The 26,373-nt window shown below is 41.9% G+C and overlaps 1 protein-coding gene across 1 annotated transcript in view; it reads right to left on the reverse strand.

The window, feature by feature from the left end:
* Window positions 1-5,838: 5,838 nt before the first annotated feature.
* Window positions 5,839-26,373, reverse strand: part of HS6ST3 (heparan sulfate 6-O-sulfotransferase 3) — a 642,672-nt gene continuing 622,137 nt past the window's right edge. The window contains exon 2 of the mRNA XM_035003165.1: window positions 5,839-6,918. Within this exon, the coding sequence (XP_034859056.1) occupies window positions 6,210-6,918 (709 nt within the window). The 3' untranslated portion in view covers window positions 5,839-6,209. The remainder of the gene's footprint in view (window positions 6,919-26,373) is intronic.

Genomic DNA, 26,373 nt, shown 5'->3' on the forward strand with positions numbered 1-26,373 from the left:
AGTACCCGAGTTCATACATATTATTGCACAGAAACAAAAGGAAATATCTCGTAGGTGAAATAATTTACTATCTATTGAATAACTATCTTTACATCTAAAGTGGGGCACCAGATAAAAGTCTAGATTTTTCTTTCCAACATGTTTCATCTTTGATACATTAAATGAAAAATAATGCAAAAGAAGCCCAGAAAGTACTTCCAGGGGGACAAAACACACGCAAAAAAACAAAAACAAACAAACAAAAAAACAAGGATTAAAACATAAGAAATTAGAAACGTAAGAGGTTGGTGGAAGGCAAATAATGGCGATAACTAAATCACACAAACTCTGCTTCCTTAGAACACGGTGTTCCCCGGCAAGAACTGAGGTTTTTCAGCACTGACATCTGGCCCTTTGATGAGTTCCCACAGAGCAGCAGAACGTGTAATGCGTCAAAGGATGACTGTTGCAGTCTTTTCCATAGACAACTTAGAACACAGGCTTAAGAAACATCGGCGCTTTGGCGTTCTCAGATGGGGAGTTCTGTTAGGTTACCTCGAGTCCTTGCTTGGAAGTCCCGGGGCTTTTGTCTTGCAGATGTTGCTGGTGTTCATGGCAAGGTGAGTCCTCTGGAAGTCTCAGCACTTCTGCAAGGAAGATTGGTTCTGTCAATGTGCGGTGCGATGGGTCCATGTCCATTCCATCCATGAGGCTACAAAACACACAGGTCTCAGAACCTGCCCACTTGCCCAGAAGGGCTCATTCAAAGTTTTAGGAAATTAGTTCGGATGTGTCCAGGTGAATATGGTGAAAGCATAGCAGGATAATGTCCCATAGAAAATGGAGGAGGGGACAAAGGGAGGTGACTTGGAGAAGGAAAGGCTGCATGCTCCCCAGATGTGCCGTGGCTGGTGGGGGGGCGGAGTCCTCAGACTCAGCCAGCCCTGAGACCCAGCCGGGAGACGTTCAGCTGGAGTTTTGATGACCAGTGGAGGCACATTAATTACAAGAAAGGAAAGCCTTGGAGACACAGCTGTGATCAGACTGGGGTACCCTTTGCCTCAGTCCAGCTTTCCCTTGGATCCGACCCCACCAACTCATTCAGCCTTTACTTCAGTCCCTAAAATGCTGCCAACGCTCTGGTCCTGTTTCCTGAGCCTCATGCCCTTGTCAGCTCCTTGAAATGGCCCAAAGAATTACAGTCCACATGTCTCCAGTCTGCCCTTGTTCTCGAGGACAGAAACCGTATGTCATTTTTCTGTTTTTCAGGATTTCCTGGCACATATTTAATTCCTCATCTTTCCACCTTTGAAAGACCTGCTTCCTTTTTAGGAGCCCTACTTTCCTCTCTACTTACCCCTACTCTCCCTAACCCCCACCCTTGCATGATCCCATTATACAGGACTTTCTTCTCAGCTAGAGGTCATGGTGGGAGAGGAATCCGATAAACTCTGTGTGAAGATGTTAGCCTAAGACAGCAACTCCTGCATTTCCTCTCTCTGGCAAATGAGCAGGGGCACAGGGACTCATTTAACACCAAATAAAACCTTTAAGAACCAAAGCAGTAAGTTGCTGATAAAATTCCAGAGACCTGAGAAGTAGGGAGGAAGGGAGTTGGTTTTTTTTTGAGCAGGGTTCTACTGATCATCCCTTACATCTCACTATTCAGGCTGGTACTGATTCAAGATATTTCTGACACTGAACTTCCCTAAGGAGTTGTGAGCACATTCCCTCAGCCTTCATCTTGAATCAGTTTCGGATTGGCTGGGGTGAACAGCCAGCGGGAGGTGTTGGAGCGTCTGTGCTTCGCAGATTCCCCTGAAACACTGCCCATCTCTTGGGACATTTCACTCCTAACAAGATGATTCCTCACTGGAGGCAGGGGTAGTGAGCCAACTCTACCAGTCTCCTTGGCCTCTTCTAAGTCACTGCAGTTCTACAAGAAGGTAAGGAAAGACATAAATCAATAAAGACTTCGATTTCATATTCTTGCAATTCCCAATCCTGATACTGATGCTGAGCAGCATGAAGTCATAGGGAAGGCTATGAAGTCAAGACTGGGGGCTCTCAGCAACTTTTTTGTTGATGAACTCGAATTGAGAAATCTTTTCACATCCCTGAAGCTCCACTGGAAACTACCAGGTGGGATAATGCATAGAGGTCCTATGTATCTAACATACGAGAAAGTAGTGAAGATCAAACGGGATCCTAAATGTACAAATGTTTTGAAAGCATTAAGTACTATACAAAGCTATGAATTTTAATCTTCTCCTTTGCAAAACGTATGTTGAAATAGATAACTGTGAAAAGCACTTGAAATATTTTTCAATTCCCTTTTGTGTCAGAGACTGATGGTTTTATCAGTATTAATTTTTCCTCCCCCCCGTTTATCAAGGCACATGGCAGCCAATAATGAAGACATTTCCTGGCCTCCTTTGCATTTACTTGTAGTTAATGACTAGGTTCTAGCCCATGAGATGTAAGTGGAAGTGATACCTGCAACTTCCTCCCACGTCCTCTCTGTTGTCTGAAATACAAATGAGATGGCAGGAGCCTCAGCAGTCACTTTGGACCACAAGTTGGAAGGCACATGTTAGTATGAAAGAGCAACAGAAGGGGGCCTGGACTTCTTTAATGTCACTCCCCAGAGCTATCCAACAAGTTTGCCTTTTAAATGAGAGGACAATGGCTTTGATCTCATTTAAGTCACTATTATTTTGAGTTTCTCTCTTAAAGTAGCCAAGTGGGAATCCTATCCTATGGATTTAATGTTTGTTTTTTAATGATCTATGCTCATCTCCTTGCCAGGTCTCCTTCTGGTAGACTTTCTTCCCCATATAAATACTATCTCTACTCAGACTTTTGAACAAGTCCTCATATTTTAAACCCTTGATTAAACTATGAAAAAGTTACCTCCTTGAGATGATAAGAAACCATAGCACACATGATATCCTTAGCTGTTGCCCAACACTGATTGCTAATGTTATTAGTTATTAGAAGGAGTATCCAAAGAATTCTCAGGGCAGGTTTTCTCTGGTTCCCAAGAGTAGGCTGCCAAAAAGTTATAAGGAGACAGAAGAGATAGTATGTCCATGATGATAATTTAAACACACATACAAACATGCACACAAGGTCACCCCATCCCAATCTGGGGCTGCCCTTGTCAAGAGAAGGGAAGGAATGTCTACCTGGGAGTTGTAGGGGTCAGTAGGATGTGGAAGTCCCTGGAGAAATTCTTCCCCCTCCTTTTGGGCTCTTAACACCAATGTATCTGGAATCGATTGGGTTTTGGATCTTCAAGCTGCTGACTCCCCATGGATCCCAAGGCCCAGATGTCTTCTGTTGGCATCCCTCCTCTGAGCATCACTCAGCATGTAGGTGTGCAGTCAATTTTTGAAGAACAAACTGTGTCCCTACCTCTTCATTTCTATCAACATAGAACCCCTGGGATATGACAAGCGTGCTCCTTTAGAATGAAATGATATGAAGGAGGAAGCCCGTGTTGGTCTTTTTAATTTGCTCAGCACTGGCCTCGGGCCAACACAAAGAGATGGTTTCTCCTGTGAACATTCTGATATCTGGTCTCAAGTGGAGCACCATACATCACGCCTTCAGTGACAGGCTGAGGAAAGCCTTTTGATATAAATCCCGAGATGCCTAAGGAGCAGCGTGAAGTTAGCAGAGGCTGCCTCCAAGTCTCAGCTATGCATGAATTCCCTGCCAAAAAATTTAAAGTGAGTTTAAAAGAAACAACCCAAATGCTTTCATGCTTTCTAACTTGTTTTGATTTTCCACATGACAAAACACTGGATTGTTATTGTGTGTGTGTGTGCGTGTGTGTGCGTGTGTATCACAGCGGCAGGCTGAGGGATAATTTGCAGCTCTGCCAGTCTAGGCAGAACATTAGATCTTAACATTGAAATGCAAAGAGAGAGAGAGAGAGCTAGCTGCTCATTAATTGTAGCAGTATTCTCTTCCCTCTCAACCTCAGGAACAAATCAGCGATAAGGGAAACGCTAATATTTTGTGAGTCTAATTTCTACCCACTAACAAGCAATATTGATTTGGTCCCTTTAACATATAGGTCTCAAAAAGTACAAGTGTCTAAGAAATCATCAATCTCTCAGCTTGCTGGTGGGTCATGGAGGTGGAGAGGGCTGGACTCACCCAAGGCAGCATGGCTCTGGGTCACGGCCGGCTCGGGGTCGTCAAGAGTTGTGCCCCGCGCATGGGTCAGCGGCAAATCCTTCTGGGCTCTAATAGCTGGCTTTTTGCATGACTGGCAGGAAGCTTTTGTCCCACATGGAAAACAGGATGGAGTCAAAAGAGCTTGCACTCTGCAGTCGCTCAGACCTAGCATACGATCCACAAGGAAGCTGCCTATTGTCTGTGGGTTTCAATTTTCTTATCTACGTAACTGGACTTAATAATATCTACCTTGTTGTGAATAGATTTAAGGTATGAATAGGGCCTCCCACAGTAAGTGACACAAGGGAGATCCCCAATAATGCCTTCCCTCACGTGACAGATGAAGCCAAGGGTAATGAGAGAAGAATCGAAGCCGCTTCTCCAAATCTTTCTCTGATGGAGACCCTGGGCTCCCCTCTCTACAGGCATGCACTCCATGAATGCTTGTGGTTTGATGGACTCTCAACCCCAGCGAGAGTATTCTGGAGGCTTCGATGTGGCTTATGTAAAGCTGGCTTAAACATCAAACATGCTAGATATCAATGAAATAGGCTTTTCAATCTGATTTAGGGGTTTCACTCATTTTGCCTTGAGCTCCTTGAAAGGATTGATCAGATCAATGTTGTGAAACTTTCTACCCACTCTGATCCGGCTCCTGAATGCCAGGCAAGGCTTTTTTATTCCCTTTTCCAAACTTCTCCCCTGATTATTCGACAGACTTTGTGTTCTTGTAGTTGTGACTGGGAAAAATTGAAAATAAGACGCAATTGGCAATGAGGCATCTTTTCCTGTCCTCCAGCCCAAGCTGCCAGTTACAGCCATGGCCGAACCACAGGCAAAGATCAAGTGGGGAGAAGAAAGTCAGCAGGCTGGAGATATTCAAGGTGTTGGGAGGTAGAGTCTGTCTAAACTCCTGGGACAACCGGCCCCTTGAGTTCCGCGTCTCCTGGCCTAAAGCAGTTATTTATTTAGTGACCTTGAAGATCTTTTGCAGAAGGGCCAGCTAAACTCCTAATCTTTGGGCCAAATTCTTTTTAAACTTCTTTGTCTCTGTGATAACAGAATTTCAAACTTAGCAGTACCATATCAAAGAAGATGACTGCTCCAAAGAGGTAAAACAGAAATATCCTGGAAAAAAAGCTAAAAGTTCTGTAGCCCATTTGGAAATGTGAAACATCATATAGTTTTCCTCCTGCTTCCCCCCACCCCACCGCCCTTAATTTATTAGTCAATTCTTTTTGAATGAAAATGAAATCGGTAACGTGTGATCTCCTTAGACCTTAGTTAATAAGCACATTTTCTCCTAAATGCCCTTACCAATGTTCATTTCTCAGGGGCCAGGCACTCCCGTCCCAATTCCACTAGCTGGTCCCTTAAAGATGGGGGAAGAAGCATGGCTCCCTGCTAAGATGCAGGGGCTTTGTGGGGTGTAAGTCTTGAGTGATGGTCAATAGTAGGGTAATCTTGTTTAAAAACAACTGCAACAACAAAACACTGCGCCTTATTATTTAAACCACATTCAAACAGGGTTCAAGATGAGAGCCAACATTCAAGTGAGGGTTGGCAGAAAACCTCATCTAAGGGCTGAAAGGGACTCTTTCTTTCTCTCTCTCTCTGGACAGACCAATATTTCCATTACAGAGACAGTGTGAAACAGACCAGTTTCAGCAGAACATCCAAGCCATAATTTGGCTTTTCATGTGTGCCTCTGTGGGTTCCCATGGTACTGCAAAGGATGTCTTCAAGAACAGTTTCCTTTCTGGTGCTTCCCTCCTTGACCTCCTAAGGACGTCTCTGTTGGATGCATTCCTACCCTACTTAATATCACGGATGGAAATATGTCAAGGAAAAAAAAAAAGAAGAAGAAGACAGATCATCTCCAGCTGGATAGGATGAAGACAAAGAGGAAGCAGGTGTCCAAATCAAGCCACATATAGCCAGATGTCCTTAGAACGGCCCATCATCCTCCAAGGTAACCAACGCCACAGAAGGTCAGTGCACCTGCTCATCCTCCCCCTCCTGAGGAAGGAGAGGGCAGGGGGTCACCATCTCACCACCTGGCTATTGTAGTCCTCAGTGACTGCCCCCTCTGTATTCCCATCCTCTTTGGGCCACCGGTGGCCCCTGTGCTCCCGCTGCAGCCTGCGCTCCTCCCGCCTCTTTTGCCGGTCCCTCTGGTGCTCTAGCTGCTTGGTGTGGTGGTAGCGCTGCTGGAAGAGGTCTTTCGCATACTCGTAAAGCTGCATGTCCAGGAAGTTGAGCTCCTCGATGCGCTGGCGGGCGCCCTCGTTGATGTCCACATTGGAAGCCCGCGTGATGTTGAACTGCGTGAAGGGGGAGATAAACTTGAGGTTGAATGTCCTCTCAAAGAGAAACTGTGTCTTCCTCTGGAATTCCGTGAGCCCAAAGAAGGCCATGTTCTTCAGGTTGTTCTTCGCGCTCTGCAGCAGGATGGTGTTTCTCTCGCTCTCATTCATGAAAGTCAAGTTGTAGCAGCCCACCAGGCTGAGGTCGGCCAGCATGCGCACCTGGCGGTTGTTGGCCAGGTTGTAGGTGCAGTCCATGAACTCCCGCAAGCTGACCCCAGACCAGTCGTCCCCAGGGTAGCAGGTGGGCAGCTCATCAGGGGTGGGGCTTCTCCCATCACACATGTGGAGGGAGGTTTTCCACGTGGCCCCTCTCTGGACGTGTTTCCACTCGCTCAGGTAGCGCGACACTGGGTCCCGTAACATGGTGATGTAATAGAAATTCCTGAAAGAAATGAGAAGGAAGAGCATCAGCCTTGACAATGACAGCGCTGGGATTCTGAACCTCCATAGTGTTCATAGCAGCACTGAGTCAACGGGTTCTTCTGCCAAATATTCGTTTGAGAGTGGCTGCCTGCATTTGCGCCTATCAGGCAAATGCTCCCATATGTGCGTGTTTTTATAAACATGCGTGGACTGGTTTTCAACACCATTTGTTGATTTTTCCTCCCTGCTCCAGTGTGGGGAGGGAGGCAGTGGGGGCAATGGGCAATTCATTCATTCAGCAGTTTATTCACTGATAAATTGCTACTGGAAATAATAAGAAAACACACCTTACAATAAGAAAACACACCAAGATTTTTGAAAGTTATTCCCCAGCCAATATTTTATTTGTAGCAGATGTGGGACTATGTGATAGGGAAACATGCAAGGAGGTGAAGTGATTTATCCAAGATTATGGGACTAAAAAGGGCAAAGCTGGGAGCCAAGGCTCCTTAGTCTTTTCTGTTTACACTGCTGTTCTGCATTACAAGGTAGGTGGGGTTGTGGGGAAGATGTGTTGTGTGTGGAGACCGATATTTATTGAGCACCTACTACATACTGGGAACTGTGATAGGTGCTTTATGATACTAGCACTGATAATCCTCAGCACAGTTTTGTAAAATGGGCTTTATTATTACTTTTTTTTTTTTTTTAAGCTGAGAACATAGAGACTGAGAAAGGTGAAAATATAGCCCAAGATCCTAGGACAAATTAATATGTGAACTGCAATGGAGTCTAGGCCTATTGATTTTAATGCCTCTGTGCTTTCCTGTGCACCATATTGATATTTTTAAAACAAAAATATAATTAATATGTATTGAATGCCTATTGTCAGGTGCTGTGGTTATTATAATCACAGATCTTATCTAATGGCATCAAATGGAACCTTGAAAAGAAATATATATATATATTTTTAAATGGTTAGCTTCAGGATGATCCAGTAAAGATCAGGGTGCTTCTGGCTTCAAGGGGCAAGAAAAGTGTAAAGAGGCAATAAGAGAGTTGGAAAAGTCGACAGGTAAAGACACAGCACAAAGCATTAGAGGAAAGTAACTGTTGATTTAAAACGAGGAAAATCCTTCTCATAATTTGAACAGCCTGCCTACGGAACAGGCTGCCCACCCACCGCTGTCACAGGAGGGACCCCTGAGCAGAGGGGGTCCCCTGAGCACACACATGATCCTAAAGAGCTGTGAAAGGAACACCGTGCTTCCCTTGGCCAAGCTAAACTGACTTTTAAAAAAAATTAATACCCAGTAAAAGCAATGACAAACAGAAGGGCTTTAAGGGTGTAGTGCTTTTTTATGCTGCTTTTAAAAAAAGGAATCAATGAACTATAATATTTAATTTTTTTTTTTTAAGATTTTATTTATTTGTGAGAGAGACAATGAGAGACAGAGAGCATGAGAGGGAGGAGGGTCAGAGGGAGAAGCAGACTCCCTGCTGAGCAGGGAGCCTGATGTGGGACTCGATCCCGGGACTCCAGGATCACGACCTGAGCCGAAGGCAGTCGCTTAACCAACTGAGCCACCCAGGCGCCCAATGAACTATAATATTTAAAACTGTACATTTACTATATTTGGTTCTTTTGAATGCCTAGCCAGACCGTCTTGAAATGTGCTAAGGGAACTACAGTAGCTTAAGAAACGCTAGCTTTTCTTTAAATTAGAAAGAGGAACATGCTGAAACGGCCACAGACAGGCCAGCCTGATCACTTGCTTTTGCCAATCGTCATTTTACATTACTCTGTTGTCTTTTGTAGTGACAGAATGACAATTTCATCAGTGGAAGGAAATTTCCTGAAAGGTCAGTAGGGAAGGCAGAAAAGGACTGACACAGCTTCTGGGCTCCACAAGGAAATGTCGACGGGAAAGTTTTATTTGGAGTGGCTGTTACTATGGTTGAATATTATATGACAGGTCATTATTAATCTTGCTTTGGTTCTATGTCAGGACTTGTCCATGTTTCAATTTTACAAGCAGAGACTGATTTTTATTTCACAAAGCAAGTGCATAATAAATATAGAAACACAGGAATGATGATAGTGATGTAACTCAGGTGCGTTAAGGCTGCCAAACACATCCAGACACGAGAATTTAAATCAGAGAGATCTTTACATGGAGTCACAAATGGGAAGTTTATAATCTTCCTATAATTGGGCAAAACAGATAACACAAAAAGAGGATTTAAGGAAAAAAGATGATGATGGTCAATGGGTAAGTCTCAACCTTATTCATGTGTCTCAGATTTAGAAATGATCCTGATTTTTAAAATAATCATAAGAGCTGGAGGATTTTAGGGGCAAGAATTACAATGGTTTATGACATAAAGGTTTATCTGGAACCTATTCGTGGAATCTTAGTCGCTTTTGTCTCACTCGGGAAAAATTGGCCATAGACTTCCTGGGGCTTTCATTCCGTTGGAAACTTACATTTGTCTCAAAGCTGACTGAAGCTGGCGTGGTTTAAAATGGTATTGGTTTCAAATTTAACTTCATTCAATTTAACATTGCACTTAACAATGACTAGCCAAATCGTAGGGTGATGCTTACATGAGTAAAATAAATCCCAAATGTCTGCAAGGTCTACCAGCCAATTGAATGATTGGAGATTGAATTGATAAGAGATCAATTTGTAAATAAAACTCTGACATCAAGACACAAAAATGTACTGGTGGGACATTTATATTGATGAAGTATAAACCTGTCCCATCTCGTGGTTCTGGAATGGAGTGGCTCATATAGCATTTGGATATGGCTTTAGTCAGACATATTCTCATGTATGTTTTGTTTATTTGTTTAAATCCTGCCAAGGGGGCAAAATAGAAAGTTAGAAAAATAGGAAAAATAAGCCAACAGGGTTGAAGAGCACTCAACTATTGGAGAAAGCAAAAACACTTAAAATTGATCAATGGAATCACCTTTTCTCATTTCTATTTTTTTCTCTTTTTTCATTTGCTTCTCTACTTTCAGATAAAAAACTGCAAAGATCAGTATTGAAATGATGGCTACGTCATTGGTGGTTGTTGTATACAAGTTTTGTTCCAGTTTTTGAATCTCCAAAACAAGGCGAACTCATTTTCTTCTGCTCTCCAAACACCCAATTCAGTTTCTAGGGAGAAATCTTAGAGGGTTCTATACTACTTGAATTTGCAAGATTCCCTTTTTAGGCTTTACTTGCTCAACAGCGCAATGGAAGATAAAACAATGAACGGAGAAGGACAAGCAGCTCTCCAGCAAAGGAATCTGTTAATTCTGCAAAAGTTAAGCGAACCTCGTGTTTGCCAACCACCCGGGCAAGGCATCAGGGACTCAGAGATTACTAACACATTGCCCTCAAGGGGATCGCCAGCACCCAGGGATTTTGGTGCAGTGAAAGAAATGCCAACTACCACGTTAAGGGTATGTTCTACCAATCTCCTGGGACCAGAGCAATCTCCAAGACAGATAACTATTTGTCGGTGACAGCGTCCTATCAGCAGGTCAGCTGTTTGCCACTTCCTTCACTGAGAGTTTGGGTGAATTCATTTAAGGGCATCTGTAAAGCAATTGCAGCTCTTTAAAATTGTCATTCTTGGGGGGCGCCTGGGTGGCTCAGTTGGTTAAGCGACTGCCTTCGGCTCAGGTCATGATCCTGGAGTCCCAGGATCAAGTCCCACATCGGGCTCCCTGCTCAGCGGAGAGTCTGCTTCTCCCTCTGACCCTCCCCGCTCTCATGTGCTCTCTCTCTCTCAAATACATAAATAAAATCTTTAAAAAAAAAAATTTGTCATTCTTGGGGCCCTAAGGTAATGATGGCAAATACACGTGTACTCAGGAAGATTAGTGAACAGGGCACCTTGGTTAGTTCAACAATCGTTTTAACGGATAATGATCATAGGGGCCATTGCGGCGTCCTCAAGTTCAGAGGCACAGAACACACACTTTTTCATGGCTGCTTCAGCGTCTTGTTCTGCTGTGAAGTAATTATATCGTGCAATTCTGAATGCAGCACAGAGGCATGACCGCCTTCCCTCCGTCTTTGCCTTGTCCTTTGCTCATCTGCATCCTGCGAAAAACTTCCTGGTCTTTTCTGGCCCAACTCAAGCCTCCTATCCATCTTGCCTGACTTTCCCAGTCTTGAGGGTTTTACTGCATCACTTGCTGCACTTTTAACTTCCATGTGAACGTCTTGGTCACCTCAACCCTTAAATCTCCTCTTTGATAACTGGACTCAGGCCTCACGTCCCAGAACACTTCACCCAAAGTCACACTCATGGCAGAGGTTCAACACCCAATGCTCCGTAAAAGAGATTATCATCACAGAAGATAAATGTATTTTAATGACTAAGGTTAATTTTGCCTTTTTTTTTTTTAAGATTTTATTTATTTATTTGACAGAGAGAGACACAGCGAGAGAGGGAACACAGCAGGGGAAGTGAGAAAGGGAGAATCAGGCTTCCCGCTGAGCAAGGAGCCCGATGTAGGGCTCGATCCCAGGACCCTGGGATCATGACCTGAGCTGAAGGCAGACCCTTAATAACTAAGCCACCCAGGCACCCCAAATTTTGCCTTTGATAAATACTTTCTGTCCTTTCCTAAAACTGATCTGATATTATTTTTGACTGTCTAAAATGTGTGAAAAGAGTAGAAAGAGACATAATCTACGAACGTATCCATCATTTGATTGTGATGGTCCACACGCAGAGAAGGAGACACTCAACACAGACTTTGGGTAAAAAGTAGAGGGTTTCAAACACCAGGTAATTAGGAGCGATGAGGTGGCTTTTTAAAAATGTGAGCTTACTAGTTTTCTTCCCTACTGCTTTAAGAACCTGTATTTCACCAAGCAGTTTATTGTATAATTGCTCATTTCTTTAATTAGCAAGCCATTTAATTAACACATGCTTATCGAGGGTTTGTTATGTGTAAGGATCGGCTCTAGCAAATGTGGAGAACATAAAAAAAAAAAAGAATAAAATGCCCTCATGTATTGTGGGTGTAAGGATGGTAGATTAGAAAAAGACACTGGGTAGCAAGCTACGGAGGTAAAGAGTGGACAAGCAACACTGAAGAGAAGAGTTAAGAATGTACAGAGAGCAGAGAGGTCTAATTAGACCAGGAAGTTCATGTTGTGCATTAAACAAAATGTTTGCTTAATAAATGAATGGATGGTAGGAGGGCATAAGCGAGAAGGGCATGCGGAACCCAAGGAGTCATGGGCTCTGAATACAACTGTCAATTGCTAAAATGGGAAAAGTGTTAATTTAAGAAGATTCATTAGGCAACAGGGTTCAGGATGGACAAAGTAGGCAGAGCCAGGACAGACATTTGGTAGCTATGGTGAAGGGCCAGTGGGGAAGAGCCCAGAACTGTTGGTATTGATAAGGAAGAAATCAGGGACAGATTCGTATCATGCACCCATGTGTCATTGTTCCCTCCCCATTTCCGCATTGCCAGCTTTCTCCAAACTACCTTTTCCTCCTCTGTATTTTCTTCTTTCCTTCTACCTAATCCTTCCCTCTCGATTCCTCAATGAAAGAAGGCAGAGCCAGTATGTTCATCAAAATGGTGGAATGAGGAGGATAGGTCTCTGGAATCACCCTGCCTGTGGTGATTCAAAAAAGATTCACTTTTATGAGGTTATCACTTGCCTGGCCAATGAAAACACATCTGGAAGAGCCTACAAAATGCCACGTTCACAAGGGAGATTTAATAAATGTATTCCTTCCACCACTAGTCTAACCCTCGTTAAATCAAGCAACAAAGTTAGTATCATCAAGGTCCACAGTTCTGTGCATTCAGAAAAACCGGCTCAAGTAGAAACTCCTCCAGCCAGCCCTCTGTGATGTCATCTGAGGAAGGGATTTCTATTCCCCTGAAACCCATGCCACTCATGTTTTATGTCTATTGCAGTGACTGGTGACTGTCCTAGCCCTTGAACAGGCCTCATGCCATAGTCATTATCCCCCAGAGCACATGATGCACGACCTTATACAACAGGGATGTTCTGTTGTTCAGTGTCTGTGGAATGAATAAATATTTTATCAGCTACTATTTTAGGGATTCTGATAGTCCTGTCCCCAGGAAACTGAACTTGCTGCCTTAACCAACAAAAGTTGCCCAGGCTAATGGTTTCTCTTAGCCTAGACCTTGTGAAATGTATGGGAAATAATCAATTTCCTACCTTCCTCTTGCCCCGAAGACTTTTCACAGAGTATTCCCTAGATAATCAGGTTTTGCCAAAGCTCCGTATCTCACAAAGAACACTGTGAGCAGTTGTAAGGTAGACTTAGGGGTCATCTGAAGGAGATCTTTGGCCCTCCCAGGGAGTAGTTCAGACATTTAACGGTATACATCTTAAACACAAGCTGATGTGTGCATTTTCAAATAGTGAAACTTAGCTCCCCCTCTGCCCCGCTGTACTGTGTGCTGGAGCCATTTTCCAAAGGCTCAGAATGGGATTAATTTCTTGACTCTCTTTAGAGCTGCACACTCATTATGGGCTACCCATTCTTCATTATCTCCGTAGAGTATTACTGGCGCTATCCTGTATCTGATAGGGGGCATTGTGGCAGTTAGAGCTTGGCAATCAGGCTGCCCTTTGACACGGTGATGAAAAGGCTTTTTATTCAAGCCTTGAAAACAAATTAACGAATTTGAGAATGATGTTCTAAGCAAATGGGAAATTGGGAACTATGATTGCTAAGTATGGTAATAAAGAACTTTCGGCGTCTGATAATGGTGTGTGTCAGAGCGATTGCTTCTAAGGATGTCCAGTATTGTGATGAGAAAACGGAGACACGCACATGTGGGTGGTTATCTTACTTCAAACAGAAGCCACGCATCCCCCCACAACCCCCACGCAGCCGCCACTCCCCCCTCCCGGCCACTTACAAAGCAGCCAGACCCTTCTAGCTAAGGCATTTTTATTTTATGTACTCCCTGAGATCTTGACTCTTTTCAGTCGCTAAGATAGAGAGGGAAGGAATGCTCATAGCCCGAGGTGCTTCCCTCAGGAGGAGAGACGCTTCTCTTTCCTTTTTTGTCCGCATACCTGGTAACTTTAGAGGGAGAATACTTTTAGATGTAGCTGGTCTGGCTTTTTTTTTTTTCTTCTTTTTTTTTAATCTGTGATTTCCCCCTTCCCCCAGTTAGAAACACAATACGTTGTCACTATAGAAAATATGAGCAATGCAGAACACCAAAAAAGAAAAAAAATATTAAAATTATCTATAATCACTCCACTCCGAGATAACCACAGTTAAATACCTATTTCTTCCTTTAGAGATTTGAGATCATAAAGGAACATTTTATTTTTAACCTGTATTTGTAAGTCAAAACTACAGAGTGAACACTTTTTCTATTTTATTTAATATTCTTCTCTAAGAGTATAATATTCCAATTATAGATGTACCATAATTTATGTGACTAATCTCCCAGTTTGGGACAATTAGGCTGATTCCGTTTGAAGGAGGATACTGTAAACAATAATCTGGTGACTAGCCTAAACCATAAATATTTATGCAGGGAATAAATTGCTGGGAGTAGAATTTTGAGCCAAGAGAATTGCCCCCATTTCACAGTCATAATGCCGAAATATAGCTGACCGTCGTTAGCATAGGAGAGGACAGGGCCATTCGGTGGGGCCTGCCATCAGGAGGCTACCTGGACGCGAGGCAGGGCTATGCAGCAGGCTCCTGGCTCTGCTCCCTCCCGGCTGGACCGGGCAGGTGCCCTGCCAAGAACACCAATCTAAGATGGATGATCAAGGACCGCCGGGTGGGGGGGCTTGTGACACAGTGGTGTAGGAACATTCTTCCAAAAAGATTTGTTTATTTTGCACTTACTGAGAAGCTGGACTATCAAACGAGAGACAAGACATTTGTGGCATCAAAGCCCACTCATCACTACTGCAGCTATATGAAAGCCGACATCTGGATCAGAAAGATGGAGCTTCCTCGCTGATTACATTGGGGCCAGGCCTCCAAGAAGCAGCCTCCCGAGAGGCAGCATTTCTGCAATTTTTAGATGTCAACTAACTTTAATTATGGGAAGCCACACAGCGTACCAAAACAACCAAACCAAATGGTGGAATAAGCGGCTCCTGGATCATACTGGTCATTTCGCAGCGACCATCAGCCCACCCTCCAACCTTCCTGGAGGAAGAGGTAGCATTTATCAATAAGATAGAATTTTAAATCCTGTCATGTTGCTGCTTTATACTGACACGAACCCTAGGAGCCCCGGACTCACTAAAATGCCACGATTTTCAGGTGGTTGTCATATTGGCTTTCACTTTCCCCCAAGTGGTTGTTGCAAGAATAAATTTCAGGGAGTGCATGTTCCAGGGGCTGGCTTTTGCTATCTTGCTGAGTACAGTTCCAAATGTGCCAGGGAGGGTCCTGCTCTCATGCATTATTCAGTGACTTCCGTGATTATTTGGCTCAGAGGCGCCCTGCTTTGAGCTGCCTTGCTGAGATTTCTGCGTGAGGACGGCTCAAGGCTCTCTGCTCTGCAGAGCTGTCGTTTATGCATGTGGGCACCCGCCTGCAGCCTGGAGCCGCCCCGGAGTGAGATAAGGCCCAATTGCGTCCCACTTGCAGGTCTGATCCCAGCCGGGCGAAGCAGAACACCAGATAGAACACTCAGATTGTGTTATCAGGGCCACGCGTGTTCAGCTGGGCTCTCTTCTTCGCTAATTTCCCAGACGCTGCTTTTAACAAATGTGAGAATTACACAGGGTAGAAGCAACGAGGTGTTTCCATTGCAATTGTTTTGCTCTAGCCAATTTGGAAAGGGAAAGAAGTAAATCAGGATGTTTAAGAGCAAGGCACGTGCTTCAATATTTAGGTTTATATCTGACAGCTTTGATACAGATTTTCCTAAAATATCTCAGGAACTTAAAAAAAAAAAAAAAGTCATCTCCGTCCAGATTTTGCTGTGCTCTTCCATAAAAGATTCTTCTGAGTTAGGATTTTCCTAGATTCTGCTATCAGGACTTGGCAATCATTTTAGGATATTTCACGAAATACCCGAGAGATCCCTGCTTGATTCCATTCCATGCCAGTTCTCAAAGAAAGAGTGACTTGGAGCTCATCTCTCAAGCAATGAAGAAGGAGCAAGCTAACCTAAAACATGCAAAGTTCCAAGTGGAACAAAAATTGGTATTAATAGCAGTACAATGGCTAACATTTATTGAGTGTCATCTATGTCCCGATATAGTTATTAAGTGCTGTACTTGCATTAACCAATTTAGTCAACAAAATAACCCTTTGAGTTACACAGGCTTTTAGATGATGTCTGTAATTTCACAAAGATCTCACAAAGAGAGTTCTGATGGTCTTCTTGTAGGAGTCAGGCTGTCTTAGAGATGCAGTTTGTAACTTAATGCTGCAGTGGTCCCGGGTTTGTTGAATTCAAACTCTAGAAGCAAAATGAGCATCTCGGGGTGAGGGGTTTGTGGTTACCTGGGGGTGGGATGGGGTGGGCAGCAGGAAATGAGGGTCGGGGAGGGCAGAGGGCTTCTCTCAACCTCTGGAGTATATGGGTCCAGAGGGTCCTCTAGATAGTCACAGCTTAGCACTTCAGAAACAATTCTCCTGACCTCAGCATGCACATGAAACTGCATAACAGATTTGCACTTGAGCTACAGAGACTAGTGGGAAAGACTGCAGGGCAGCTGCATCCCTTTTTAACACTCCTGAGAAATCTAGAAGCCAAAAGCTGTAGTAAGCTCAGGACAATAATGGATGGTTGGAAATTGCGGCCCAAGAGAATTCAGATAAGCCAGAGCTCATGCAATGCCATAATTCTCTTTCTGGCTTTAAAATAAGTCCTTTTTTGAACGCAATCGGCTACGAAATCTCAGACATGTGTTCAAAGGAGGTTGCTGAATCCTGCAGTTGGCTTTTATTTCGGAAGAGCAGATTCGAGAAAATGCAAGTCAAGCTCTACTCATTTGGACATGGCAAGAGCACATACTTTCAAGCATGCTGGAAACTTCACTTAACGTGCAGTGGAAAGAGAATAGGTTTGAAGTCGGAAAGATCTGGATTTCAGTTTCGGATCCACCTCATTCTTCATGTAACCTGGTTAGCTGACATGACCTCTGGGAGCCCTGGTTTCCTCATCGAAATAGCCAGGGTATAGATGCTTACTTCACAGAGTTGCCAGAATAAAATAATGTAGCTGATGCACAGCAGCCCCTCCACATGCATGCACATCCTCACCTTCAATAACTGTCCTTCCTCCGTGATTATCAGAGCCTCAGAAACAACCCCAAAACGGTGAAGTTTTAAGTATTAAACAAGCTGTGTTAATAACAACAAAAAAAAAATGAGAATGCTTTCCTATTTGTGAACATGCTTACAGTTTTCAAAATACTTTCCTCATCCTTTATTTCATTTGATCATCAGGAAAAGACAATATCATAGCAGGATTTTACCGATGAGGAGACTGACACCCGGGGATACGAAAGGATGATCCCTCCGGAGGTAAAAGAACTCAGAGGCAGAGGCAGTGAGACTTCTCTTTCTTTTCCTCTCCAGCCACTCTATTCATTGATTTGTTGATATAAAAATAGTTTTTGATTATGTCTTCCATGCCAAACACTGTGCTAGGTTCTTGGGATGTAATGGGATGTAATTACATGTTGGGATGTAAAGGTCTTGCAGCCTGACCCCAAGGCATTGACTATGTAGCCTTCTTTGATGATCCCACACTGTTGTGTTTTGCTCCAACTTAGTCAAGTTGGAAAGAAACCATGGAATTTGCACATTATTCTATAGTTTGGAGTTTCCACTGATTTGTGTATTAGCTCATTTTCTCCTTGAAACGCACAGAAAAGGGGGACCCAGAAGAAACAGCCAGAAATGCCAGGATACGGATATACCTTCAGGTAATAGTTAAAGTTGTAGAAAAAAAAAATCATTCTGAAATAATAGACTGGTATTTCTAAGTCAGCAGTGTTGTGGACCTCAATCTGGAGGCACATAATGCATGGTGGTCTCTCTGTGATGCCAGTAGATCATTAAGAGGTGATCATTAAAGGATTGCAAGATGGTGATATTCTAATTCCATCATTTCTGCTTCATTTGTTAGCTGCAATGCTTCTATAAGGAGAAACTTCCCCCATCCACTATTTGATCCCCCAAGGTATAGTTGATATAGATAGGAAAGGTAGATGAAGGTTTGACTCATGTTATTTCCTGTTTTTCAAAATCATAGACGGCTTTCCTAGAATCCCCCAGAAGAGCTTTTTGTTGATGTCATTTGTTTGTTTTTATATCATTATTAGCATGTGAATTTAAACATAGTGAGTTTCAATACATTGCAGTCATTATACTTATGTGATGTTCAAATTCTCTACTTTTTGGCCAGCCGGAGCTTATTCAAGATGGAACCTGGGTCCCTTTATACAACCCTTGTAAGCCTTTTATGCATATTCTTAAAGGATCTCGAACACTGCCAAAGTTCCATATTGACAAAGACCAAGAAAGATGGAGTTAGAGCCGGAAATATGCCACCGCTCCTACAGAACAAAATGATTGCTGCTCAGCCTCCCCTCCTGGCCTGCGTTACCTCTCCTCCTGGCCAGTGTTACCTCTCTCAGTCCCGACCAGGCAATGTAACTGCCGCTTCTGCTAATTACACCTGAGCATTGAAAGGGAAACAGACCAGACACCATCTTTAACTCTCCCATGTCCTATCTAGGTCCAAACATCAGGGGGTTCTGCTCTCATTTCTTCTTCTTTTTTCCTTCTTCAATGCACATACATGACATTTTCGTCTGTGTTAGGAACAATAGGCAGGGCTAGTGATTCATTTGTGACTGGATGCCAATTTCACTCCACAAACTAATCTAGGAGAAACCAAATTATGCTGGAAGTAACACAGAGCCCTCATCAGGTTCTCTTCAAAATCCGCTTATTCACAATAACAGCCTGAGCTCCTTCCAGAAGCCCAGCTTATCACGTGGACACTCCATGGGATCTTCCAGCTGCAGTGGGCTCTAAAGCCCTGCTGTAATTCTGCCTAATTAATAAAGCAATGACTGAAATTGAGAAAAATATATGCATGATAATTTAGGTCTCCCAGGGAAGAAAATCAATTCGTTCTGTCTAAACTTTGCCTTGGGTGCTCCCTTCATCAATTCAAGTGTGGAGCACAGTGACCTTAAGTTGCAAACATATTTCTTCAGGCGTGATTGAAGCATCCGAGAGGTAATAGCTTTCAACGTGCATTTCTTAGAGATTTAAAAACACTCAAATGAGGATACTTATTTTCCCACTTTACTCTGCTATATGTAAATCAGAGAAAATAATCTTTAAGAGGTTCAAAATAAATGTAGCTTGGGGCTGCCAGAGTTAGTGTTACCTTTGTACAGTCAATACCTGGATTAAAAATAAGAGGACGCATCCCTTAAGATAAAAAAAAAAAAAAAAGGAAGAAGAATGCAACTGTAATGCCCTTGCTCTGTGAAATTCCCTCAACATACCCCCTCTGCATTTGTTATTTCTCTTGGTGGTAAGAATCCGAGTTTAATAATCAGGGGAAAAAAAGGAGTCTGTCTTTTAAAAATTGACACCGTTCCCATCCCTGTCTTCCATTGACATGATGTGAAATATGCTGATGTTAATCTCCAATGAAAAGCGATTCAAAGCCATAACGCAGGCAAACAAATGTAGCCAAAAAGAGAGAAAGAAAAAAAAAATCAGCACAACACATCAACAAAAACCAGCTAAACGCGTTCCATCAGCTTTCAGTTTCAGTTTATTACGGCCACAAGAGGGCCCTCAAATCTTTCCAAACACTAGGGAAGGGCTGAAAACTGTTTTTCTAGTAATTAATTTCCACAAATCAATATTACCTATTAACGTCCATTACAGAGACAAGCTACAGACTTCTGACACTTTATGCTCAAGTTAAAGAGAGAATTTCCTATAAAGATTCTAGGGGCCTACAGTGATTATAAGTCAAAAAACAACAACAACAACAAAATGAGTTGCACCTGTGATTTCCCGTGTCTGCTCTAGCATAAGAAATCCCAACACTGCACATTTCATCAAAGGTTAGAACTGAATCTGAAGCACTGTGTGTATAATGGAATACATTGACCTCCAGTGCATTTTAAAGGCTGTCTGCCTCCTTCCACCACATCGTGCACCCCCAAACAGCCAAGGAGGCTGATACACAAAAGTTAAAACGCAGTGACCCTTTCCTGGGGCCCGGGGAGCAGTTGCTAGAGCCATTAGTCCTGGAGGTTTTTGGCTCATGCTGAGAACTTTATGGTGTTGATGTCTGCAGCCTACACCACAAAAGACGCTTGCAGTGAAGGAGGGTATTTTAATTCTCTGTTAAGCCGGAAGACAGGCGTAGGATCTACTGTGGTACATGGGCAGAAAAGGAGGTTTCAGCAAATAAGGACAGACTGGAAAGTCCGCTTTCTCCAAAGCTCTGGCAGAAGAGAATAGCACCTATCACCCCTACCTTGGGCAAAATATGGGAAGAGAACAGAAGTGCTCCCAAAACATCCTGTCAGATTCATTAAAATATCAAAATCATCTTTGTACAAACTCAGGAAACCCCTCTGAGCTTTGATATGAAATGGCTTTTGATAATTGCCTTTTCTCTAATGGTGACATAGTCCCAGTGAAGGGTAAGGATTGGTAACAGCTTTACTGCCATAGGGCAGGAGTATTTCCATGGCATTTTGGGGATGTGGACCTTCTCCTCTAGAACTGGCAACACAAAGAGGGTTGAGGGAGGAGGGGGACACCAGCTAGGACAGCTCAATTGTCCCTCCTGATCAGAATTTCCACACATTCATTTATTTCTGAAATTAAGAATTATCATAGAGAAGTCCCTGGTTCAGGAAAGGCCAGTGTTGTGCCTTTGACTCAGGCACCCAAGGGATGTGCTATGGAAAAAGAAATTCTCTCTCATGAAATCCTACACTGCTTGGCATACACCACAAATGCAAATTGAACTGAACCTTGTGCAAAGTGTGTACATTTTAAATAACACTCTTTAGAGTTAGTGGTTCTCCAAGTTTTTTTAAATTGAAGTTTAAATGACATACAATACAGCTGACCCTTGAACAACGCAGGGGTTAGGGGCATCCACCCTTGGCACAGTTGAAAATCCATTTATAACTTTTGACTCCCCCAAAACTTGACTAATAGTTTTCTGTTTACCAGAAGCCCTATCGATACCATAAACAGGTGATGAACACATATTTTGCTTGTCATACGTATGATGTACTGTATTTTTACCATAAAGTAAGCTGGAGTAAATAAAATGTTATTAAGAAAATCATAAGAAACAGAAAATTCATTTACAGTACTGTCTATCCATTTATTTTTAAAAAAGCAGCTAGAAGTGAATTTGTTGTTCAAGGATGAATTGTATTATATTAGTTTCATGTGTATAACATAGTGATTCAACATTTATATACATTGTGAAATGCTCAGCATAAGTGGAGTTACTGTCTGCCACCACATAGTTACCACAATATTAATGACAATATTCCATATGCTTTTTCACTCCATGACTTACTTATTTTATAACTAGAAACTTGTACCTCTTAATCCCTCTCATCTATTTCATCCATCTCTACCAGTTTTTTCTTTGTATTTATGAGTCTGTTCCGGTTTTTGTTTATTAGTTTTTTTGTCCTTCTTTTTTTCACATATAAGTGAAATTATATAGTATTTGTCTTTCTATGACTTATTTCACTTAGCATTATACCCTCTAGGTTCATCCACATTGTCACAAATGGCAAGATCTCGTCCTTTTTTATGGCTGAGTAATATTTCATTATAAGATATATATGAATATATATCTCACAATCTCAATGATATACATATCTCACACATCTTCTTAGCCATTCATCTAACAATGGACACTTGGGCTGCTTCAGTATCCTGGCTACCATAAAAAATGCTGCAGTAAACATAGGGGTGCCTATGTCTTTCTGAATTAGTGTTTTCATTTTCTTTGGGTAAATATCCAGTAGTGGAATTGCTGGATAGTAGAGTAGTTCCATTTTTAATTTTTTGAGGAAACTCCATCCTGTTTTCCACAGTGGCTGTACCAATTTATATTCCCACCAACAGTGTGTGAGGGTTCCTTTTTCTCCACAACCTCACCAACCCTTATTATTTCTTGTCTTTTTGATTCTAGACATTCTGACAGGTGTAAGATGATATCTCATCATGGTTTTGATTTGCATTTCAGTGGTTCCCCAAGTTGAATTTCCAGTTTAGGTAGCAGTAGTCCCTCTTAATTTGCCTAAATCATTTTTTTTTTTTAATTTCAAAAGGTGCCTCCTGAGAGATCATGTTCTTTTCAGTTCTAATCCAGAATTCCATTCAAATCCTTTCTCTTCATCACTTTACATGTTACTTTTGTGTTGTCTCACATCTATCCCAGAATACTTTCATTCACACAACCTCAGAAAGTTGACCTTCTCATGGGACATCGCTTGTTAAAACATTCTGGTCATGACCTGGGATTGAAGTTTAATCTAGGACTTAGGTAGGTGGATACATGAGGGCCCTCAGCTTGGTTTTGACTCAGAGCCCTCCCCTTCCAGAAGGCAACTAGGACTGAGGCAGACCTTGTGAAGGAGGAGGTCAAGCAGTAAGGAGGTAGAAACATACCCTTAACTGATCCCAGGGCATTTTGTTTTTGGACAAAGCACATCTAGTCGAGATTAAGTATATATTTTAAAATATATTTTGATCTATATACTTAAAATCACTCAAGGTTATAAAGAGATGGAATTTCCCACCTCTCAGCAGAAGGCAAATGTTATAGATTGTGTTTGCTGCCACCACCCCCCCAAATTCACATGTTGAAACTGTAACCCCCAATGAGATGGTGTTAGAAGGCAGGGCTTTTGGGAGGTCACTAGGTTTAGATGAGATCAGGAGAGTGGAGCCCCCATGATGGGATTAGTGCTCTCATAAGAAGAAAATGAGACCAGAGCTTGCCCTCTTTACCATAGGAGGATACAACAAGAAGACATCACTCTGCAAATCAGGAAGAAGGTCTTACCAGACACCAAATGTGCACCCTGGTCTTGAACTTTCCAGCCTCCAGAACTGTAAGAAATAAATTCCTGTTGTTTAAGCCACTTAGTCTATGGTATCTTATTATAATAGCCCAAATTGATCAAGATAGCAAAGGTTGGTGTTTTTGAGAAAATAAGGGAACACTCTGTCCACCATCCTTCCCCTCTCATAGAATATCCATTGCAACATATCTGACCATGCTAAAACCCGCTTTCTAAAGAAATTAAATGACTAAATGATCTGCCATGATGGGCTGGGGTTGGGGCTGAGGTTTTGCAGGACAAACCTTTCTCAAGTTAGAATTCATGAGCCCAACTGCTTGTCTTCACTGATCAACTCAAAACCCATCACTGATCTCCCATTGAGAAGTGTTATGATTTAATTATGTTGCCCCAAAAGATGTTGAAATCCTAACCCCCAGTACTTGTGAATGTGACCTTATTTGGAAATCAGGTCTTTGTAAAGAATCAAGTTAAGATGAGGTCATTAGTGTCTTCAGTATGGCTAATCCAGTATGGTTGGTATCCTTGTAAAGAGGGCATTTTAATACAGAGACAATGTGAAAAGGGAAGACAATGTGAAGACACAAGGAGAAGATGACCATCTATAAGCCAAGGAATGTCTGAAAATACCAGAAGCTAGGAGAAAGGCATGGAACAGATTCTCTCTCACACAACTAGAAGGAATCAACCTTGCCAACATCTTGTTTTAGGCTTCTGGACTCCAGAACTGTGAAACGATACATTTCTGTTGTTTTAGCCACATAGTTTTTGGTACTTTAGTTACAGCAGCCCTGGAAAACTAATGGAGGGGAGATATTTATTACAGAAATAGAAGAACACAATGGCAGAGGAAACCCACACTAGCTACCCACATTAATAAGCCTAGTTTTTCCTCTATAAATATGGGTGGACAATTAAGGTTTACTAAACATTGGAGGGAAAAAATGAATAAACAGAATAACTGCCTGGGAGAAATAGGCAATTTAATAAACAAAATGTATTATTCTGACTATCCTGAAAAGTTATTGCATCCATTAAATAAGAATGGGATAGTAGGAAAAAGAACATGAAAGAGTTCTTAGAAATTAATTTATATTTATATGTGTTTGACCTGAAAAAAATCATTAGATGGAATAAATGATAGGATCCAGGAAACCTGGCAGATGGGGAGGGAGCAGATGTGGAAAATATGAAGAATTAAGAGACAAGGAAATTGATACTATAGTTCTAATACCTGTCTAGAAAAAATTGCCTAGAGAGTAAAGAAAAAAACAAGAAACTACAGGAAGAAATAATGAAAGTAAAAGTAGAGTATTTCCTAAGCCTAAAAACCCATGAATTTTCAAATTGAAAAGTCCTGTGAAATTCAAGGAATGTAAATGAAATCTTAGAGCCCCAAAGATAAAGAGAAGTGACCAAAAGCTTCCAGAGAGGAGGGATCTAAAAAGAGATGGGATAAAATAAAAATTAAATTATTAACAATTTTCTTATCAGAATTCTGAATGCTAGAAATATTGGATCAGTGACTTCAAAATTCTGAGGGAAAATGACTTTTAAAAGTGGAATTTTCTACCTAGTCAAACTATCAATTAAGTGTAGAATAAAATCAGGAAATCTACCTCTTCTATACTCTCTGGAAAGAAAATTCTATATTCTAGAAAACATCCCAACATAAGTAAAAAGAAATCCATGAAAAAGAGGTGGGATCTAAGACAGTGAATTAACAGTCTACAAGGGAAAGATTTACTAAGATGACAACTCATATATCTCCAAGAAGAGGAGGAAAGTGAGAGATGAAGTGAGAGAAAAGTGGTTTCCTTTCAACAAATACCAGTATCCATGGATTGTATATTTTAGACAATAATGATGAAAGAGGCATAGAATTCTCTCCATAAGATAAAAGAAAGACAATTGACAATTCCAGGAAAAACAAAAAGCTGAAAGAGAAAGTCACAAGGTGTGAGGCAAACTAAAACATGGTAATATTTTAAGGACTAAATAGAATGCATGAAAGGAGAATCCATTTGACTTGGTGTGATTTGGAGGAACCTGTGTACATTTCTTTTTTCGTGAGTTCAATCACACTATTTGAGAATATTTACATGGTCACATTAGGCATGTTGTTTACTGTAGGTTTTTTAATTTTTAATTTTTAGAATCATCTTACAGAACAAGTTCCAAAGCCTATGTTTCATTGAAGGCCAGAATGAAAATATTCATAAAAGCCTTACAAAATGAAGGTAAGGCCAACAGATGTTGAGGGTGGTGTGACTTGAGGGGGAACAAAGGGAACTAAATGTGCCTTAAAGTCCCCATTTTCCATGATGGAGAGTCAACACAACTCTTGGAGGGAGAGAAAGAAATAAACTTTTATTCATTGAGTAACAAATACTTGCTGAGCCCCTACATAGCAGGGCCAGGAGTAGAAGTGGCACACCAGTAAAGAGGCTGTGGTCCAGGGTCTTATTCCCTATTGCACAGTGACACCATCAGTGATAGAGTGCATAATGGAGTATACCCTTCTCAAGAAGGAGAGATGCACATTGATGCCTTTTCCCACCCTTGCATTCAGTTGAAATGACATGAGAGAGGTTCTCCTAAAGTCAGATGTAGAGTCCACCCCATACCTTTTTCTGTGTTTTTTACATTTTCTTTCCTATTTTTGCTTTTCTTTCTTCTTATCACATCCTGGGATAGTGTGAAATACACATATGCTACTATTTTTCTGCAAGCAAATTGCAAATTTATCTTGATGGCCAACTAACTTCAGAACCAAGGGCTTTATATATAGTTCCTGTGCCATGCCAGATATCTGATTAGAGAACAGGCAAGCCTGATCTCACAGGTACTATGATCAGAGAAGACCAGAAGGAAGCAGGCCCTGAGTCCTAAGAAACTCTAAAGATAAGAAGCTGATAACCCTGTACCATATTCCTTCAGGTTCAAATCTGCAGGAGTCAACTGAAAACATGAAACCTTCCAGCAAATCCTAAATCAGGGTATCAAAAATATATCCAATATCAATGCTTAAGAGGGGTTTGTGTTCATTTTTAAACACAAAGATAATTCCTCCTATTCAGAAGGAGAAAAGACACCATGTGTGATATTGTGATTTATAATAAGAAATATGTATTTGGTGTTCATCTAGTTCCTGGAACAGAGCTCCTAAACCCTTGGAATTTCCTGAAGTGCTGAGCCCATAAAGGTGTCTTTTGTTATGTTAATTAGGGGACTGCTGGAAAGCCCCTGGGTAACCTAAGGATGGGAGATGGTTGCCAGGGTTGAACCAACCATGTGAGTAGTTCCATCTGGACCTTCAGTATCAGACATGACCCCTCAGGAGGGAAGAGTTCGATCGC

The sequence above is a fragment of the Mirounga leonina genome, unplaced genomic scaffold, assembly GCF_011800145.1.
Source record: "Mirounga leonina isolate KUSES-001 unplaced genomic scaffold, KU_Mleo_1.0 Mir_127, whole genome shotgun sequence".
NCBI classification, from domain to species: domain Eukaryota; kingdom Metazoa; phylum Chordata; class Mammalia; order Carnivora; family Phocidae; genus Mirounga; species Mirounga leonina.